At 36.6% G+C, this 22,157-nt stretch overlaps 1 protein-coding gene across 4 annotated transcripts in view; it reads left to right on the top strand.

Annotated features, from left to right (window-relative positions):
• Nucleotides 1-22,157, top strand: part of akap6 (A kinase (PRKA) anchor protein 6) — a 168,739-nt gene that overhangs the window by 103,702 nt on the left and 42,880 nt on the right. For all 4 annotated transcript variants that reach the window (XM_044142656.1, XM_044142658.1, XM_044142659.1 and 1 more), the window contains 2 exons: nt 3,095-3,215; nt 21,149-21,295. In XM_044142656.1, coding sequence (XP_043998591.1) covers nt 3,095-3,215; nt 21,149-21,295 — 268 coding nt within the window. The remainder of the gene's footprint in view (nt 1-3,094; nt 3,216-21,148; nt 21,296-22,157) is intronic.

Consider the following 22,157-nt stretch of genomic DNA (forward strand, 5'->3'; position numbering starts at 1 on the left):
TGGTGCAGGAACTCTCACAAGGCGCTGCCTTTTTCCACAAGGCTCCTCCTCAGACCTACTGTTCCTTTAAATATGATGCTATAAATATATCAGCCTGTTCATCCTATTAGGAATGTGTATGTCAATGTATCTAATGTTCTAATTGTCTAAGAGGACAAACAAATTGTCTATTAGGACTGTGTAAAAAAATATTCCAGGAAGGACCTTTGAATTTTTCCATCTGATAAAATAGTCTGAAATTTTTTGAAAAGCCCCTTCATAAAGTTTCCATTACCATACCTACTAATTGTACAGGATCATTTAAATAACTGCCATACTGACAGGACACAGTTGATTGTGTTTTTAAAAGTTGAAAGTGATAAATCACATAGAAACTTTATTATTGCTAAGAGTGGAGCGAAATGAAAATGTTTTTTAATTATTTTTCAGCATTGTGACAGAGAAAGTAGCATTTTGATTTAAGTTCTCTCTTCTCTGCATTCACAACTAATTTAATGTTAGTAGTTTTAATTGTAATTAGTGTGTTATATAACATTTTCCTTTGAGAAAAATCCAGATTTTTGGAGTACTTTTAGAGAGATCAATAAATTTAGTTTTTTAATTCTCAGATTTGTTGCCTTAGAATGTATGTATTTCTTTGTGTACATGTGTACATCCATTGTGATGAGGCTATTTGTGACTTTATTGTTGAAGAAAGTGTCCCTTTGTGTGTAATTATCTTAAATTGTGTGTGTGAGTGTGCATGTCGTAATGAAAATGCTGTAGGCCCAACAGATTGTCAAAGTGTCAGTTGTGGTGACAAGACAACTCCAAACAATTTCGCTGCTAATGTTGAGAAACGTGTTGGTGATCCCCACTGAGACTAAAAAACAGAGAATATATAAATAATAAACACACACCTTAACAAAATGGCTGACAGTAATCTGTGTGTTTGAGCAATCGGCCCCTGTTCCAGGAGCATAAATATTAGATGTGATCCTGCGTCGAGGAGGATAGTGAAGGTGATGGAGGAGGAGGAAATGGAAACAGAAGCAGCTGCAGATGTGGGCAGGGAGGAGAAAAATGTTGGGAAGAAGATTACAGAGGTAAAATAGCGGAGAGAAAAGCAGAAGAGGAAAAATAAGATGGACTAGTGAAAGAAAATGTGGGCATGATACAGAGGGAGAAGGATGTTGGAGATGAAACAAGGATGAACCTGAAGAGAAAAAGAACAGGGCTGCTCTTAGAAAACGACAGCCGAGAGAGAATGAGAGACGAAAAATACTGAAATAAGAAATGTGATGAAAGCAGTAAAAAAACGACAAGAGGCAAAATAAATGAGGTATAAAGTAAATAACAATGGGGACAAAAAGAAAATAAACTGCAACATTTAAATTTATTATTTGATCAGTTTCCAAGACAATATCATCAGACTTTCAATATGACAGACAGAAAACAGACTGGCGTTACATTATGACATCTAATCAAAACAAACATTTATCAGTAATTAATTTGAATGCCATGGCAGAACTAAGTCATTTGCTTAAATCTTATGTTACTTTACACTCACATACACACAACAAGAATATTATTGAAATGTTCATGTAATGAGAATCGGTCAATACACTGAATGAAAACACATTATATAGATGAATTACATACTGACAAGTATTTTCAAACCTTTGACAAAATTGACTCATAAAAAAAAAAAACATATTTCTAAAAAGCAAAAAATATCTTCATGTCAACCAACCAAAACAGCACAGACCTGCTTTTACAAAATTGACTTACAACAAACTAATAAAATATATTATGTATGTATAAAATTCCTTTTGAGAACAAGTTCATTTAATGATTTAGTGATTGACTCTTTTCACCTGGATGCACTGACTTTGTTTAGGTTGAAATTCAAACAGCAGAGGCAAAAATATAAAGTCAGAGAACACACAGTCAACAGTAGAGACATTAAAATTTTTGGTAACACTTTATTTGATGAGTTGTGAATAAGACTGTCACGACACCGACGTAAACATGACATAACACCTGTCACGAACATGAGTAAGTCTTCGTGAATATTTATGACTGTTGTCAAAGTGTCATTTGGTAAATTATGACACTTTTAATACAAAGTTGACATTCAAAATGTCTTTACATATATATATATATAACATGTCCTAAAGAGAAAACTAACTTCCCGATTTAATGCCTTGAAATTGGGCCAATTGGGCCTCTGTCGCTTTAAAAACTCCTGCTCTTCTTGAAACTCTGTCTTCAGAAAGTCATTGCAGTGTAATGATCTCTGCAGACGCGCAACTCAGTTGGATGTTGAATCGCGGAGGGCTACTCTGTGAGGCAGGAACTTGGAGACCGCAGCTCCCGCTGCACCATGAAAGTGGTGCTATGTCCAAACAAGCATTTTGCACAGCACAATGGTTGCCATGGAGATTACAGGATTTCACATGCTTAATAGGATCACATGTATGTATGTATGTATGTATGTATGTATGTATGTATGTATGTATGTATGTATGTATGTATGTATGTATGTATGTATGTATGTATGTATGTATACACACACACATTCTAAGGCAACAAAGCTGATGTCAACTGAGTTAAAAAACTAAATTAACCGATATCTCTAAAAGAACTCTAAAAATCTGGATTTTCTCAAAGGACAATATTATATAACACACTAATTACAATTTAAACAACTATCATCAAATTAATTGTGAATGCATAGAAGAGAGAACTTAAATTAAAATGCTACTTTCACTGCCACACTTCTGAACAAAAAAAAAAAGAAATCACACATGTAACTTTAACTTTGACAGCCCTGATCAAAACATATATCTGATTTCTCCATTATCTTTCTTAAATAAACTTTTGTTATGACTTTAAGAAAGACGATTTAGGTGCTCTTTATCTAAATTTTACATTTTCTCCATCGTCAGCTTTTGTGTCATGGTTTGCAATGAGAACCAGTCAAAGATTTGTGATTGTGTCTGGATGTTGTAGGGATGAAACCACTTAGTCGAGCAAATACAAGTCAAATAAGCATTTCAAAAGTTTTAATCACAGCAAACGAACTCATGAGTCTGTTTCTTTCTATTATTAGTTTGCAGGAGTTTGAAGCAGAGTACCAGGAATTGTGGGAGTGGCTGATGGACATGGATGCTATGGTAACCGACAGCCACCAGTTGATGATGTCAGAAGAGCAGAGACATCACCTCTTCAAAGTAAGATGGGCTGCTTTGTGAGTCTCTTAGACGGAAAATGTTCTTTTCCAGCACAAGTTCTTTGACTTCATAAGTAGTCAGGGACTGTTTCTGTCACTGGCTACCAGTGACAGTAAGAGTCAATGAACTGCATCTATGTAGCACATTTCTAGTCATATCAATCACTCCAAGTACTTCTACACTAGAGCCACATTTATGCATCAGTATACAGATTGTTAGTCAGCCTAAGCTAAAATTAAACCCAAAACTTTCTGTTTCCAAGACAGCTGCTTTTACTACTGAGCTCTCAACATGATAATGATGCATAAGAAACTCTAACTCTGAGTCTGTTATCGGACTAAAGCTTCCTCATGTCCCAGGGAATCTAATGATTGGATATCATTGGGAACTGTCCAGGCTGGTTACTCAGCCTTGTAAATGTGTGATTTATTTGCAATGTGAACATGGAGTAGAATTGGTCTCCTCTGCTCTGACTATTGGCAACATTATGCTACCAGACGACTACCAGACTGACTGCAGTGCTTGATGAGTGACAGGAAGTGCTCGCAGCATCTCTTGCTGCTTACTTAGGACAGAGCGGGGCTTCAGCTGAGTTGTATACAAGCCTCTAACAACAAAGAAAAATAGAGCCCATTTCTAAAACAAAAAACAAAGACAGTCTAAATGCTGATTAGAAAGGATCAACTGAACATATTACCACGAAGCAAATTATTTTACCTAACGATGGAAAATACAAACACAGAGAGCCAAGATCAGACAATACACGCCAGACAGATATGAGTGAACACTAGATTTGTTACTTGCTGGTTTTTTAATCAAAAGTCACCAGAGGTGTATGGAAAGTTATTAATTACTGTGACAAAGTTTATAAGTAAGCAAGAGTGATTCTTCCTTTCCCAACCAACCATTCAAAAATATTTCATTGCTGTTGGTGTCACTCATCAATTATTGCATATAAGGCAAGTTGAAGATCTGAAGGCTTCATGTTAAAGTGGATTGAAAAAAATCTAAATAATTTCAATTTGTCTATCAGCTATTGAGAGGGATCGTTGAACGCTGCTCAGATGAGTGACAGTTGTGGCCCAAAATTCTACTGGTTTGTAACAGACAGTCAGAATTGACTCAACAAATTATTATAGGTACATCCTGCTCTGCCAAAAAGATTTGGCCGTGACTTTTCACTTCTTATTTAAGATAATCATAAAAAAATTGTAAAGTACTAATATCTTAACAGTCTATAGCATGAATGCAGTATCAATATACCATGTACTTCATTGTCTCTACTAAGGTGCTTCAGTTAACATCACTTATCTGCACAACAAATTAGCCAAAAGTGAAATTAAATGGAAGGCGATCTCAACATTGCCATTGTTCAAAGATATTGATTTGTTTATCATTTTGCATAGAAAGTGTTTTTTGAACAGTGTGTGCAGGTTTGAACCGTCAGTGTCTTGAGAGAGCTGCATTTTTTTCATGTTCATAGCTTTTGTGATACTGGAGTTCCTCTGTGGTCGGGTTAGGGTTAAAGCTTTTCTCTCTGAGGCTGTGCCACTGCAGAACCCACACACACATGATGTATGTTCTGGATGGAGCACTGGTAGTAGGTCGGTTTCCAGTGGATGATTTTTCCTGAGAACTTTCAGGAAACAGCATTTCTGCTCTGGATTTGAATTACAGCTGACTGACAAATAAATTTGTACTTAGAAACCTCTGACCCTACTTTAAAAACTGCAACCTTTAGGTCTGTGATCCTGTCAATCTTCTCATGCTATAAGTGATTAAAAGCAGTCCATTTCCAAAACAAAAAGCAAAGACAGTCTAAATGCTGATTAGAAAGGATCAACTGAACATATTACCACAAAGCAAATTATTTTACCTAACGATGGGAAATACAAACTGAACCAGAGAGCCAAGATCAGACAATACGCACCAGATAGATATGAGTGAACACTAAAATATTCACAAACCGTCAGTTACTCTGGATAGACCACCCTCCTCTTTCCCACTTGTAGTCATGAGCTACTATGACTACTTGCCCAATCTGATAATCCCTTGAATTAGATGTTTGCAGTCATTTGTCATCAAAGGCCATAACAGAACAAGTCAATGATGCAAATATTTGCGGAATCATGTTACATGAAATATCAAGGTGGTTTCCATATGCACTGGCTGTAGGGAATGAAGACGTCTTCCATTTGAACCAGAACATAACTATGAAGAATCATAACTTTGTGTGGTTTTCAACAATTTCCTTTTCTTTGTTTTTCCGCCTTACTCTGTGTGTTTCTGTGTGGGTGTGTGTGTGTAGGCGTGTGTTTGTCTATGCGCTTGCTCGCCTGTGTGTGTGCACACAACGGCATGATTTATTTATTTGCTTGATGAGAGTCACCTGGCCTGCGAATTATTGATAAGTGTAAAGATGAACTTAATTTCTCCATAGGAGTCACACTTAAATATTCATCTCCTAATGAATATTCATGGCAGCGATGATGCATGCATGAATTTTAGATGACTCCAGAATCAGTGGGCATTGTCTTCTCCTTTTTCACTTTCTCTCTCTCATTTTTTTGATGTGTCAACTCTTCTGCTGAATTATTGATGTTGATCTCAACAGTATTTCTTCGCCTAGTCCAAGGTCGCTTTGGTATACTCTTTCTTGCCCTCTTCACCACAGCGACTTGCAGAGACAGGTCTGCAGACAGGTCTACGCTGCATGCTGCTCACATATGGATTATTTTATACCTTCATGTTAGAAAAAGCCTGTGGACAGAGACGTCATGTTTTTTGTTTCCCACACTTTATCTGAATCCATCTGCCAGTCCATTGTGCATCTGTATATAGCAAATCTCTGTTCAAAAGAATCTAACAAGCTAAATACATTTAGTGGAACTTACCACAGTGTATTCAATTGTTCTGAATTTTCAATGTCATCTCCTAAATTTTTGTCTTTTCAACATTTTAAAGGGTAACATTTTTTTTCTTCCAGAGTATTATATAACATTACTTTGCAGTATTATTGTCTAATATTTTCTCTCTTCACACCAGATTGGCAAATACTTTCTTAAATGGCCTACCTAAAGCACTGAATCTGCATTTCTGTGTAACTTTAAGTGAAAATTTAAAAATAATTTGTGTGCGTCAAGACCTGTACACTTTTACGTCACATTAGAATTACATTTAAATCTACAGGACAGATCTATAGATTTATTAAAATGCTTAATCGAGTTATACCAGTAGGTGACTACCCTACTATAAGAATAAAATACAAAATGTACAAAATTTTATTAATTTAATTTTTATAAAATGTACTATGCAATATCTTTCTACCATTCCCCTTGTAATGATGGGACTAATTCACATTCTGATATTATAAAATTGCCCCTTATACAATTCCCATTAGCTCAGATGAAACAAATAATAGATAAGCTCTACATTTCAATGTCAACAGGTTAATATGAACCCATTCAAGTGCTAAGTAGATCCATAAAACAAGTCAATGCGAGGATATGTTGCAACTTTTTTCAGTTGAGCAAGAAACAAAATTGAAGTAATTCTTCTGTCCTTTAATTATTTTCTCCACTTGGAAAAGGCAAGTTTTATGATCCACTTTAGTCCTCTTATTTATACGGTTCAAATGCTTATTTTTCCTTTCCGTATTAATGAGAGGTCTTAAAATACACTATATTGCCGGAAATATTGGATCACCTGCTTTGACTCACATAAGTGGCCTCCCATTGATAATCTGTATGGTTCAATATGACTTTGGTCCACATTATGCAGCTAAAGCAGGTTAACTTATCCATGACATTACCAAATTGAGAAGCACGATTCATCACTTCAGAGAAAGCGCTTCCGCTGCTCTAGAGTCCAGTGGCGGTGGCTTTACACCACTGCATCTGACGCTTTGCATTGCACTTGGTGATGCTCGGATCCTTGGATACAGCTGGATACCATGGAAGCCCATTCCATGAAGCACTCTGACCACTGTTCTTGGGCTAATCTGAAGGACACATGAAGTTTGGAGGTCTGTAGTAACTGACTCTGCAGATAGTTGGTGACCTCTTCGCACTAGTTAAATTAAAGCTGCAGTATGTAATTAAAAAAAAAGAAAAAAAAAAAGTTTTTTACATATTTGTTAAAACTCTCATTATGTTGTGACAGTATGGCATCAGAGATAATCTGTGAAAAATCTATTTCCTCTGCCTTCTAGTACTATCTAGAAACAACTAATCAGAGACAAGAGAGTTTTAGTGCAGTCAATCACAATCTCAGGTGGCTGCTCATCCCTATGCTGTAGCTTGCACAGCATAGCTTGTGAATGGTCAGTATAGTTAGCATAGCTACCAATGACGGCAGATAAACGGTTTTCCTGTAATGATAAGTTGTTTTTCCACCATTAGTACATTTAGCAGTGAATGAATGAGGTTGATTGACAGCGCTAAGACCCTCCTACTGGTTCTGATTGGCTGTTTTGACCGGAATGTTGCATTACTTTAGCTTGCAATAGTAGTTCAGGGAGGAGGTGGAGGACATTGATTGTTTTCACAGATTATCTGTCTCATAACAAACTGGCACGACATGGTGACAGTTTAACAAATGTGGAGAAAACATATATTTTTAAAAGTTATATATTGCAGCTTGAATAAAATGCAACTACAAAGCATTTGTTTAGAAGTCCGGATTGCTTTATTTATATTTTGCACGTTGCCTATGACTGGTGCTTGTGGAGAGAGCCATTTCAGTAAGAGAAAAAAAGTAACCAACCTACTTGCATACTGTATGTGAACTGGACCAAAGAAAGCAATGCATTTGCAAGCCTTTAAAATTGTGATGCTTTTTGTAGGTCAAATAGACTTAAAAAAATTGTAACAGCAGCTGCGTGGGGGGCAATCTGAATTTTTGTCATGGGGCCCAAGATTCCTGGCGGCGGCCCTGCCTGTGGCCATGGAAGTGATTGGAACACTTGACTCCGAGTATTTGGATGGGTGAGCAAATACTTTTGACAGTGAAGTGTGTTTCCACCCAAGTCTTTCTTACACCATAATAACATTTGACGGTGTTTTGTTACGACTACATGTTGCGACATATGCTAACATGGACTGTTATTTTGTACAGATTGGGCTAGAGATCTGTGGCTCATGCTATCTGCTAATGCTAATTTATCTTGATTGTTAGGTTGAATAAATGCAGACCGCCTCCCAATGAAGATCTAGTGTTTTGTCAGTTGTCTGATCACTCCAAATGACATATTAAGCAGAAATCCACCAATCACAACAACTCCCGCTGCTGCATGTGTTGAAGGGAAACATCTTCAGCTTGCCTGTTTTGAGTGCCATGTCAAAGAAAAAAAAAAAAAATCCTACCTTCCGGTGTTTTCATTCAGTTGCATTTTGTTTTTTCACTCCGTGTGACTATTAAAGAACCTTGCAGTGATTCCCTTGAACACAGAACTCGGCCTTGTAACCATAGTAATGCCAGGGCCAAACAAAAGTTGTTCTTTTCCCAAAATGTTTCTGCAAGTGTGTGTGCGTGTATGTGATGTGTGTGAATTGAAACTGGGGAAGAGTAAGATATGTGACTGTGTGTGTATGTGTGAGGGATTTGTGTCCTCCGGAAAGGGAAAGCTTGGCTGACAGTTGTTGTGCGAACAGCCTTGGCAGGCTGAGACTCTACTGTTTATTGTGATGTTGTAGATGGATTCACTTATCAACCTTGGATAGGCGGGAGAATAGCTGCTGAGGAGTTTTTGTATGTTCTTTGATTCCGATGTGTGTAGTGATGCATGCAACCACTAATAGAATACATTTGATCCATATAAATTAAAATAAACAAAATGTTTTCTTGTTATATTATAAAAAGGGAGTAAAACGTCTATATTCACCAAGTAGTCTAAAAGTAACTGCAGGAAAATCCATCTGTTGTTTTGCATTCATTCAAGATTTGGTCTTAGCAGAAAAAGGTCCAATAGAAAAACTAAGACATTACTCTGTGAGACTCTGCAGTTCATTCTGTAAGATTTTTAAGGACAGATAAGTTTTGGGTCTGCACAGTGGCCTCTTACCAGTATAAAACTAAAAAAAGTTTACAGTAAATAGCACAAAGTATTTGAAAAGACATTTCTCACCCTGGGCATTTTCTGCTTAAACTGATGCAGGTGGGAAGATGGCATAAAAGAAAGAATATTAGGACCAACAGAATCAAATAAAGTTTCTACCCCACAGCAATAATACATGAAATCAGAATGCATTCTTAGACACCTTATTTAATGTGAAAAGGAACCTACAAAAACAAAAACAAATGAATAAATGTAAACAGACATCTACTGTAGTTACTGATCAGCTGACTAATGCGTAAACAGGAAAGTTTGCTTTTCAGCAAATTTGACTGACCCTCATTCATAATTTCCATGCTGCTTACATAAAATAAATTATGTTTGGTATGTTGATGTACATCGTTGTAGCTCTGACAGTCATGCAGTCAGACTTTGTTTGACTGCATGTTAAAAAACTTTAAAAGTGAAAAGGTGTAGGGATAATACATGTCTCCCAGTGGACAAATCAAGAAATTCCATTTAAGATTTAATTTGACGTTATTTCTTTGCATTAAGTCATCACAGATATAGCTCCACTCCTTCTTGCTTCCCTCCCTCTCCTCCTCTTTCTCTGTCGTTCTCCCTGCGGCGAGTTCCAGTAGAGTCCAACTAATTACAGTGGCTATCAGGAGAGTGTATATGTGAATGTGTGTGTGTGCATCCCTGCCGCTAAATTCTCATTTCAAATAGCCCATGGTGCTCTGATGGAGCACTGAACCACTGGTACACACACACTCACACAGTTTCCCACTTATACACACACCTGCTCATTAACTAGGTTCCAAAACCAATCACAGCGAGTGTGACAGAGGAGCTCTGTCTGAAGTCATACTTACAAGCTGTGTGTGTTTTACTGGCTGTTATCTTTGGTTTACCAAATGAAGAAACACTAAATAAATTAGCACACACTGGTGTATTGAAACTACTTCCTTTGAAAAAAGACATTTAATATTTAAACATAATTATTTCGTACTACTGGAAACTTTCTATTCGCACACAATATTCATTGTAAAAGCAAATAAATATGGGAAGCAAGGCCAAAGTTGCATTACATGAACTCAACCTTCTAGTGTCGAAGACTTAAAAAAAAATAAAAATCACATCTACCTTTCAAAATACAGTGGAGTCCCATATATTTATGATTCAATATTTACAATTTGTTTCTTAAATCCAAATAATTCACAGGAAATCTGCCTATTTGCTTATAGATTTAATACATCATATGTCTAAATTATGAAACAAAAACAAACAGAAATTAAGGCTTAAAAACAACCTGTAGAAATAAACTACATAATGTTTCACTTAGTGAACTGAGCTACTGAAATACATTAACTTTTCAATAAAAGAAGTCAGAAAATGAGACATTTTGAATATCAAAATATTTCATAAAAAGAAAAAATTGTCCAAGCCAGCATCAAAATGAAACACCATTTAGAGGACTGCACCCATCTGCTCTGTTTTTCTGTAGAATTAAGGTTAAGATAATTAATGTGACTACAGACAAGAGAATGTAAGACAACAGGAATTTTTTTGTTTCAGTAAGTATCTTCTCATCGCAGTGGACAGAAGTCACTTTTGGGGTACCCCAAGGATCAATACTTGGATCCCTCCTATTTATATCTACATGCTCCCACCAGCTCAGGTGAAGAAGAAACAAGATAAGATAACATAACTAAACAGATGATACACAACCATACATTATGATGTCACCAAGTGACTCTGAACCCATCGGTGCTTAGAACGGATAAATGTGTGGATGTGCCATAACTTTCTCCAGCTGCCCAGAAACAAAACTGAAGTTAATATCTTTGTACCTAAAGTCTATAGTCAGCACACAGCTTCAGTTACAACAGCTAGAAACTAGTGAAAGCTAGAAACATGTCTCTTTGAATAACCTTCAGAGACGCATGAAGATAATTACAAAGTTGGCCTTCTATCACCTAAAGAATATTTTCAAGATTAAAGCAAGATTCCCCACAATAGAGTTTTCACAGGTTTGCCTAAAAAATATCAATCAGCTACAGCTGATCCAAACCGCTGCTGCTGTTCTCACTAAAAGCAGGAAAATAGAGCACATCATCCTCTTCTACAGTCCTCCCACTGGTCCCTGTGCTCAGAGAATAGACTGTAAAATACTGTTGTTAGCTCAGAAATCACTCAGTAGCTTAATGCCACAATACATTAATGATCTGTTGTTGTTGTATCAACCTTGTAGACCACTCAGGTCCAAACATGGAGAAGAAACATTCAGCTTCTATGCACCACAAATCTGGAACAAACTGACAAAAAAAAAAAACAAACCCTGCAAAACAGGCAAAACACGGAGTTCCTTTAACTCTACACTAAAACCCCATCTGGTTAGATTTACTATAGATCAGTAGTAGTTGGAACATTGATTAACATATTTTATGTGTATTTTCATAATGATTTTGATGATGGCATATGACAAGATGTAATATGTGTTGTTTGTCTCATAACTGATAAATATATATATATATATATATATATATATATATATATATATATATATATATATATATATATATATATATATGATGCACTTTGAACTGCCTTGTTGCCGAAATGAACTTGACTTGATTTTTTTCACTAACTCTTTCAAGCAGCCCGACCATATTTGAAAGAGAGAGACCGGGGGATAAGTAAAGTTTAGTTTTAACCTGTGAGAGAGAGACAGAGAGAGAGACTGGGAAAGAAAGAGGTTGAGAGAAAATCTTTAATTAGAGACAGATGACTTTGCCACGCCTCAGAAGGTTGGAATTACACTCTAGGCTATGAGGCGAGGCTAATTTCACATGTAATTGTTGCCACGATCCTTGCTGTGTTAGTAATGCTCTCACCCTCCTTCTGCTAAGAGCTAAGGAAAATAAAATGCAAACGAAAGACGAAACGAGGGGAAAGAATTTGTTTGAAGATAGGAAAGAATTTTGATACTTCCAGTGAGTAAAAGGAAATGTAAATAATAAAATACACAAATGGAAAGTAGCTAAATAAAGAAAACATAAAAATAAGAAAAAGGACAAACAGCTTAATAAAACTCACAGCAGTCGTGTCAGGAATAAGTGAAAAGAAGAAGAAAAAAACAGCAAAATAAATGTCAGTGAACGGGAGAAAAATGTGGAGAAATAGAAAATCAAAGAACAATATTTCAATGGTCTAAAGATTATTCTTTACACAAATTTTACAGTAAAAAGTGGTTAAAAATAGCAATAATAGTCCAACATCACTAATCAGATCAATCACTGTTTTTGTAGAAATTGTCTAGCAATTTCTTTTTTTTTTCTTCCAGCAAATGTGCTGAGAAGGTTACATCTCGTCAGAGATCATCTAGACTAAAAAGCGAGATTGTTTCTTTTGTAAATGGAACAATTGTTATTAGAAATACAAACAGAGATTTGTGTTCCAAGAAAACATAATATGAACATATAAAAACATGTTGGAGTCAAATTTCTGAATCAGTCAAAGAAAGGGCTTTTGTTTCTGCAATCACTAAGTTAACACCTGCTTGTCCCTGTCATCATATTCTCCACTTCTTTCTAATATATTGCAAGTAGGATCTGAGGGTTTGTTCTCCTCAGTTCTTAGTAATAAAGGTGTTCAAATTTAGAGTCAAAATCCCAACATAATGAACAAGTCAAGTTTGTTTGCATAGCAGAGTTCAGCATTAAGTCAGTTCAAAGTGCTTTACTTGACATGAACATAACAACTAATAAACAAACCAAAAAAGGAACACAGAGAAACATTCTGTATTCTGCCACAACACAGTGGCAGAATAAAGACAAGTTATAAAAAGTCCAGACCACAATTAATCTGTTTTTCATTCTTTATTAAGCACAGGCACTTCTAAACGTGTGAATTTTTAGCCTGGAATCTAAGGAGCTCAGTGGTTCTGGGGATGCAGAGCAGAACCAGAAGACCTGGACGGTCTGGAAGGTTGATACAACAGCAGCAGATCTTTAATTTATTGTGGCGCTAAACCGTTCAGTGATTTATGAACTAACAGAAGTATTTTAAAACTGGAATCCATGAATGGGTTGCAGAGAGGGCAGCGTCTGAAACAGTAGTCTCTGTCAGGTGGGAGGAAGTCAAGGATCAGCTGCATAACTAGAGGAGCCTGGATATTGGAAATGTGCTTGTTTTGGGTGAATGCAGTCCTCATGAAGTTATCTGTAGTGTAGTGTGTTTTGACTTCCAGCTGTTGGATTTTCTTCTGTCAAAATTTGTAGGAGTTTGCACTCTACCATGCTGTCATCAGTCTGGGATAATAAATAAAACTGTGCAACAAGATTCAGATGGAGGTAAAAATTTCTGCAAATGTTAGCGATATTTGGTAGACCCTTCGTCTCAAGATGGAGGGTCTGCCTGGGTCACATAATACCCACGGTTTTGTAAACGTTGTACATATATTGTTAATGGAATATTGACATAGTTGAGTTAGTTGTCTTTTTCTGGACAGAGAAGTTTGTTTTACTTTAAAAGCTTTGGACTTAGCGCCTGTCATTGTTCAGTAGTCAGTAAATGAGTGCTTAGAGATGTGCATGATCTGTTTAGCATCACTGTCCTCTAAACTTTTACAAAATCTCTTTGCTTTATATCTCTACTATTTTGTCCTATGTGTATGTTGCTAAGTATGAACTAACTCTTTGTGTGTGTGTGTGTGTGTGATTGCGGGCGTGTGCGTGTGTGGATTATGTGTCCTGTGGGAGGCTGTTTCCTCTGCGTTTGTTCTGTCAGTCTTGATAAAGTCGGGGATATATCTGCTTTAGAACAAAGAGACACGACTCAGCAGCATCTCACTAGCTCCCCCCTCCCCCGCCCCCTCTCCTCTCTCCAGCTCTGTATCTCGTCTCTCTTGAGACCCCCTCATCTTCCCAGGAACACTTTCTGAGTGAAACCTGACACTAACTCTCTCTCACAGGCAGAAACAAGCTGAAATCTAACGTGGAACTAAAAGTAGTTTGACGTGGAGCACTGAGCCAAAGTCATACCAAGGTTGGCTCCAAGCCTGTTCACAGAGATTTTGTAAGAAACAAGCATAGACGATATGATATGCAGTAATCTGGTTTAAATAAATATTTCATGCATTTTGAATTTTTATTTATTTTTTTTAAATATAATCAACTTTGTATGATTATAGTAGGAGGTGCAATTGGGGATGTCTTATGCTCTTTATATTTTGCGTTTGCATAAAGTAGCCACTAGTTGCTTTAGGTCGTGTTTATATTCAGTAAGCAGTCAGCCTTTTGGAGCAGGTGACACCATATGAAAGGAGAGCCTATGCAGAAAGCAGAAATTTAAGGATTAGTTCATCTTCTGTGCTTTATTACATTAGCACAAGCATTTTGTCCCGTTCATCCCAAACTTTTTTGAGAATAGGTAACTGACTGTAACAAAAGTAACAATCTCCTGCATGAGGTGTCTGTTGAACTAAATGTCCAACTCTCTGATTTTACGGTGAGTTTTTCACACATGCAGGTTTGGATTTTTTTTCTCCTTTAACAAACATTGTTTTGGAGTCTTGATTTAGATATTGGATATCAGTGTATCTGGACAGAAAGCCAACAGTTAGGAGTTTAAGAAGCAGGTTACTGAACACCATGTGTCACCAGAACCTTTCAGTGACATTAACAAAGTTCCCCTCATGTTTGACTATTTCTAAATAAATGCAACTTATATCCTCTCTCTTATGAAGAGAACAAAAAATATATGTTTTTGCATTTTTCAACTGATGCAACTCATACTGCAGAACTACTTGTAGTCCAGAAAATACAGTAAAAGGAAAAAGGCAACGCCAGAGTTACAAATCTCTCAAATAAGTTGAATTTTCCTGAGCTTTCTCTTTCAGGAACAATCAGTGCTGTTTCTTTTTTTCTGAGTTTTACATCTTCAGGTGAAGTTTGTTGTTTAGGTAATGTTTACTGGGTTGTTTTTCTGCCTTGTCTTTCTATTTACTTGAATGCATGAGTCATCTGCTTACAAAGAAAAATTGAGAGATGTTTTATATGAAAGCTTTAGGGATATTTTCCATTTAATCTGAAAATTTATAAACAATCTCTGCCTTACTTCATAAATGAATTTATGAAGTAAGGCAGAGATTGTTTCCTTTAAGCTTTAAATAATCCCTGTTGAATACTGCTCAGTTTTTACTCTCTCCTATCTTTTTTCTTTAAATTTGTGTGTTTATCTCAACAGACTTATAGAGACCTCAAACGGTTTGTTTAGCACAAATGCCCTGAGAGCCAACCACACAACCTCCAAACACACACGTGATTCGATGCAAGGCTGTATTTACTGGTCAGTCAAATGGCTCATTCATCGAGTTTCCATGGTGACAATTCAAACATGTTGCCAGGTCTTTTGTTGTTGCCTCATTTGCAATGCCAAAGTCTCACCCACTTTTTCCTCTGACAGAAAGCTTTTCTAAACTTTCAGAAACTAACACCAACACAGAAAGTAGAGTCAACATTTATGCAAAATGTATAATTACACTAGTTTATTCTCCTTTTATCAACAAGAGGTGAAAGTTAATGACATACAATAAAATAATGAAAGACTGTTTAGTTCTAGATACACAAATACATTAAAAGCACAGTAAAATGAACTTCCAGCAGCTCTTTATGGAGGAGTCAACACAGATTGATGAACTGATAAATGGGAAATTCTGCATCTCTCGTGTTTGCTCAATATTCATCCATGAATGATCTAATGGACTGATCCATTTTCAGATATGTTGCCTTCTGTTATCCAAGTAGTGGTTATAACACCTGGGAACATAGCGGCCTCTGTGGCTTGTAGCATTTTATAGACTTTATAAGATTTATATACTGTTGTTTTAGAGTTTGATAGAAATTTGTAGATGCTCCAGTTTAAAAATTTATTTTATGATTTCTAGAGAGGCCCATCATGTCCTTTATAGCTGCTCTTCCCAAAATTGAAAGATGGCGAGTGTTGCATTTCCATTGAGTTTAAATTATTGGGATATGGTTTAACCATTTTAGTTACCCTGCTGCAGATTTAATTTGCCATAAGTTGGGCACTGAAGTAAAATCATCATAGGTTCATCATCGTGAGGTTAGTGAATGAAGTCCTCTGTACTTTTTGGTCCATGCAGTAAACAGTCAAGATGACAAGAGTTACTGACTCCCACCATAAAAAGTCTGAATTTCTCCAGTCAATAGGAGAACTGATTGTGAAAATGAGACATGTAGATATCCAGTATAACAAACAGACAAACATGATGGTAATATTTGTATGAAGACCTCTGTTACTTATTAATTCACAGCAACATTTTTATGTCATTGTTCATGTGGCTTTTGTAAATGCCTGTTTATTTTAAGGACAAAATTAATTACATGATTTGATCTTGTTATTGTGTGAAGAAAACATGGGCCCAATTATAAGTTGTATTTCCCAGTAACAACCAGTATTTTTAAATGGCTTTTTCTGCAATTTTTCCATCCACATTGATTATCATCATAATTCAGTTTTAAATGTTCTTTCTTGCATCTAATCATGAGGAAAAAAGCCTCAGTCACAGGCAAAACCTTTCAAACCTTCTGAACAAAAACATTCACAGAGGTCACAAACATCAGAAACCACCACATTTATTAACAGAAATAAAAACTATTCTGAAAAAAACATTCTAGAAAAAGAAAATATATCCCTCCCCTAACACTTCTGACAAAGTCGCTCTGCTATGCAGCCTCTAATTTCCCTCATTTGGTGGATGAATCTGTGAGAAGAGCAAGGGAAAAAAATCTAATGTTCAAATTACATTAGATGTTTTTCATGTATGACTGCCTTTTTGCTGACATTTCAGCTCTGTGCTCATTAATATGGAGACCAAATTAAAGTTATGATTGCTTGTTGATTTTCTTCCCTCTATACCCTCTCCTCCCCTGCTCCCATCCTTCTTTTCTTCCCTACTCCCTCTTTTTTATTCGCTTTTCTGCTTTGTAAGACATTTATCCCCTAAGTTTTTACATGCACTATAAAATATGTTTTGATAAAGTTTCTGTTCCAAGCAGTTGAGAAACAGAAGAATCAGCGCATATATTACTTAGTATAATAACTAATTTAATAGCAAACATCCCGATCATACTGGGGATTCAACGAATGGGGTACACATCACCTGACATACAACTGTTGCAAATTTCATGTCTGTCCGTCCATCCATCCATCCATTCATCCATCCATCTTCTTACACCCTTGTCCCTATAGGGTCAGGAGGGGTGCTGGTTGCCAGTTCGTCACAGATTTCACATCATATTAAGCTAATTAGCAAAAATAAATAAATGAATAAATAGTCAATCTAAGGAACCTAAGGTGATCGACAGATGAGAAAAGTCCCTCCCTTTCAGCAGAACCACAGTCAGAGAGACAATCTGCCACAGCTGTCTTGGAAAGGCAGAAAACCCTTTCAGTTATGACTTCTTTGGGCATGAAAAAAACAAAGAACGGTTTTGGTAGTTGTAGCTTGGGCTGCGGCTCCTTCCAGAATAGAGACACAGCTAAGCACAGAACTAACACGAGAACAAAACATAGAATCATCCATAGCAAATTTATTCAAACATTTTGTACCACAAGCCATCTTCAGCAAGTTGAAACTATTCACGGAGGCTTCTTATTGATTAAAAAAAAATGCAAAAATATGATATTTTTTCTTTTTATCTCCACTCCAATAAATTAGACATGTCATTTTCCAGTGAAACAACACAGAAAAGAGCAAATAATTGCAGATCCAAAAAACAGTCTCAAATGTTTACTCTAAGAAAAGAAAGCTGGACATTTTCCTAATGTTTTGGATAAAATTTTTTCTATTTTGTTTATCTAGAATTTTTTTTCTTTCTCTGTCATATTCAAAACAGACAATCTTTGAAACATTTGCTGTATTTAGACAAGTTTAATGAATGGCTGTGCCTAAGTCTGTTTTTTGGTAAAGCAAAAAAAACATGCATTTTTTTTCTGTCTGACTTTTCTTGATACTATTGATAAAATGAAATATATTTAAAAACATCTTATCTTTTGAAAACATTTTTGGACTTTTGATTTGGTCACGCGTCATATTTTTGGGATTTCTGCTCTTTTTCATGTTGCAGTATAAATCACCAATTTGTCAATGATCACAGTACATTTTCTTCGTTTTGTTGAAAGCGTGATAGTCTCCTTTCGTAACGTTTCGTTTCTAGTGTCATGACAACCTGAGATGCCAACATGGCTCAGTGCTCTGGTTTGTTAGATGAAGTTCAAGTTGTTATTTTGTTTCTCTTTTCTCATACAGCAAACTTTTACGTTCTTAAGTTCTGTTATTGCTCAGCTTGGAAGCCTTTCGTACCTTTGTTGTGTGCAAGCAAATTTTCTGGGTGGGTTTTTCTGTGATGTTTGGCCTGAGTCTTTATGTTTCTTTTAGTGTTGACAAGTTTTCACATTTATTTGTTACATTTCTTCATCTCCTCCTTTCTCTTTTCCTCAATCTGCTTTTTTGTCTTCCTCTTCCTCCTTTGCGTTTTTTGGTCTCCAGGCCAGCGCTTCTGAGTCCATCCTTGCATGAAGACTGACTGGGGGCATGAATACATCACAACTAGCCATCCATGCATCTACCCCCCCCCACCCACCTCCTTCCACTCTCCTATTTTACCAAGATCCCTCTCTCAGCACTTATCTCAAACTTTGAATCTCATGCATTTTAATCAACACGTCTATCCTACACGCTCCCCCTCTCCCTCTTTGACTTTGCATCAGTGGCGTCTTTCACACAAACAACAACAAAACAGCAACGCTCTTCTTCTTCCCCACCAGCTCCATGTCCCCTTTTTAAATCAATATTTGCCATCAGCAGATAAATTGTATAATTTCCTCACTGTTAGAGGAATGTGACGCTGACATATTTACTTTCCACTTGTTTTCTTTTTTTTTGCCATTGATTCCTTGTTTTTGTGGCGTGGCTATTAGCTATCTGAAGGGGATGGATGGCCATGAAGTGAAGAGCAATAGCATCTCCATCAGAATAGTTGACATTGAAAAATGGCCACCACCTTTTTGATGACAGCGCAGCAAAACACACTCATACGCACACACAGATACATGCACACACACACACACACACACATGCAGGCAGAGCAGAGACATTTAAATATTCAAACAGGCACAGGCGTTAATGATAAAGGACAAGGGAAAAGTAGAATCAAGTAGCTATTGATGCAGAAAATGAAAAGAGGGGAAAGAAAAAAGAGAGGCAGAAAATTAAGTAAAAAAAGATGGAGCTATTGCAGGATTTACGAGAGGAGACAGATGGAAACACATGGAAAAAAACTGATGAATTAGGCAAACACAAGTGAACGGGACGAACAGTTTTACAGTAAAGTTACTAAAGATAGAACATTTACCTCTGTGGGTTAAACAAGAACAACAACAAAAATGTGATCTGAAAACATAAAATTTGAAGTTAGGAAAAATATGTCATTGCTATAAACAAAACAGCAAATAAATACAGCAAAATATAAGAAAATTGAAGAAAGATACCCATAATGTCCAGTCTAATACAACACACTGCAAGTATGAAGCAAGCAATGGAAACAGAAAACCAGATTTTCAAGAAATTAAAATTGATCTATAACAAATATATCCAGCTGAAGCCAGATACTTGCATACAAAAGATAACTTTTTTTCTCACTGACAAGAGTACAAAAAACCCCTTTAAAAATAACATTTGAAAAAATAACAAATCCTACCAGTGTGGTTGATAGACTAACACTGCTACCTTTGTGAAATTTTGTTGTGTGTCTATGTATTTTCGATCACAGTAAGTTTGGTGCAGCTTGGCTGAACTATGTGGACTTTAGAGCCCAGTGGTTGGCATCAGAGTGACATCTGTCTTCATCACACCCACATCCTCCATTAAAACGGCTCAGTGTTGGAAACCAAGTTACACCAATACCTCTTCCATGTTGATTAGACCATGAGGGTCAGCTAGGAACTGTTAAAGTAAAACTTTACAATTCCTGTTCTAAGGGGTTGTGGCTTCAGTGATGTCATGATTTGACCATTGAATATTGTCATATGGCCTCTGTGGACTTCTACATCTCTAACCTGACTGTGGTTGAGTTGAGCAGAAAGGGAGGAAATCAGAAACAAACCTAAAAACAAGATAAAGGAAAAAGAAAGGAAACTTTCTCTTGTTATCTTACTAACAGGATGGTGGCAGTTTATGGGTTTATAAACTATTATGATTTTAGATGCTAGTCACAATGTATGTGAAATAGATTGCAGTTCTGTTTGATTTTAAACTGGCTCTTTTGTAAAAATGCTTGTAGTTGTCAATTACAAAGGAAGGAAAAGGCAGCAGCGTAACTGTTTCTCTAAACTTACTGGCAGAGGGATTTCAGAGATTGAAAGTTTGCTATTTTATTCCATCTGACTTGGTACAAAAGCACAAACCAGAATAAATAGAAGTGAACTATTCGACAAGACTTTGTGTTGCAAAGCCATGTCTATTCAAGAAAAGAAACAGTTCCATAAACACTCAGCATCCTGCCATCAAATAATGTTTGTACCTCTAGATGACTGCAGCAGTTTTTACCATAATGTGGTCTATGCATGTAAAGTGAAATCTGCTGCCAGTCCCTTGAACATGTCACCATAAAATCATCAAATGATAATAAAACAAAACAGTGAATAATAAAAAATGTGTACAAAATATATACCTTTTTAATAAACCCAGTGAGGTTGTTAATATCCAGAATTGAATGTGAAAGACATTAATAGCAAAAGCAATATGTAATGTTTCTCTGTGTGCTCTGTGTTTTGCATGTTTCTTCCTCTCCAGAGCAGCCTGGCTGAGCTGCTGCTGATGGAGAGCCGGAAGACGAGTCTGCTCAGGCAAGCTGCCAGTCTGAAGAGGAGTGGGACTGAACTACCGAGCAACTTACACGTCAAAATACACAACCTCACACACACATGGCAGCAACTAGAGGTAATACCCACAAAAGGACAAACATTGATATTATTGGCTAGATATTTAATAATGTTGTACAGTGGTGAGCTTACCAGGCTATAATGGAGAAAGCATGTTTCTGTTTTCCAGCGCTCCAGTTTGTCCAACAGAAAATTTGCTGCTGGTTTTTCTGAAGAGAGCGTTGCACTTTTTTGCTCCCATGCTTGTTTGTTGTTTCTTTGTTCAGCTGACCAGCCTCCTTCTCCAGCTGTTCACTGGCCTGTGAGTGATGTCAGCTAAAGTGGCGGCGTATTTTATATCTGTAACAGGGAATGCTTCAACAGGAGGTTAAAATGCAACATAAGTTATGCTTGCCACACAAACAGAGAGGAACAATGGAGTATGAAACACCATATGTGTGGGTGGGTGTGGGTGTGTGCGTGTTTGCATGTGTGTCGTTACTTTTCATGCATAGTCAAACACAAAGATAATTGTCTCATGCACGCATTCAAAGTTTTTGGGAGTGTGTGTGTACATTAACATATGTATCAAATTCTCTGAGACGATTTCATTTTTGAAATTAAACAGCAGCAGCAGCAGATGAGTCTCCCTCTCTCTGTCTCATCCTTTCCTTTCTGCTGTGTGTGTTTCCGCAACAATAACCAGGCTGTGATTAAACTTCTATTACTGTTGAGGAAACAGTTGGACTCATTCAGGCTCCGATATATTTGTCAATTTGTCACCAACATGCAAAAAGACCCTGGTTGGTGATACAAAAATGTTAATTATGTTTTCTCTAACTTTGAGAGATATAGGACTTTTTGTATTTTATTTACGGTGCATTTATTTAACATAAATTTAAAACAATAATCAGAATAAAAAGAAAACCTGAATTTAGTGA

Source organism: Gambusia affinis, linkage group LG16 (assembly GCF_019740435.1).
Source record: "Gambusia affinis linkage group LG16, SWU_Gaff_1.0, whole genome shotgun sequence".
NCBI classification, from domain to species: domain Eukaryota; kingdom Metazoa; phylum Chordata; class Actinopteri; order Cyprinodontiformes; family Poeciliidae; genus Gambusia; species Gambusia affinis.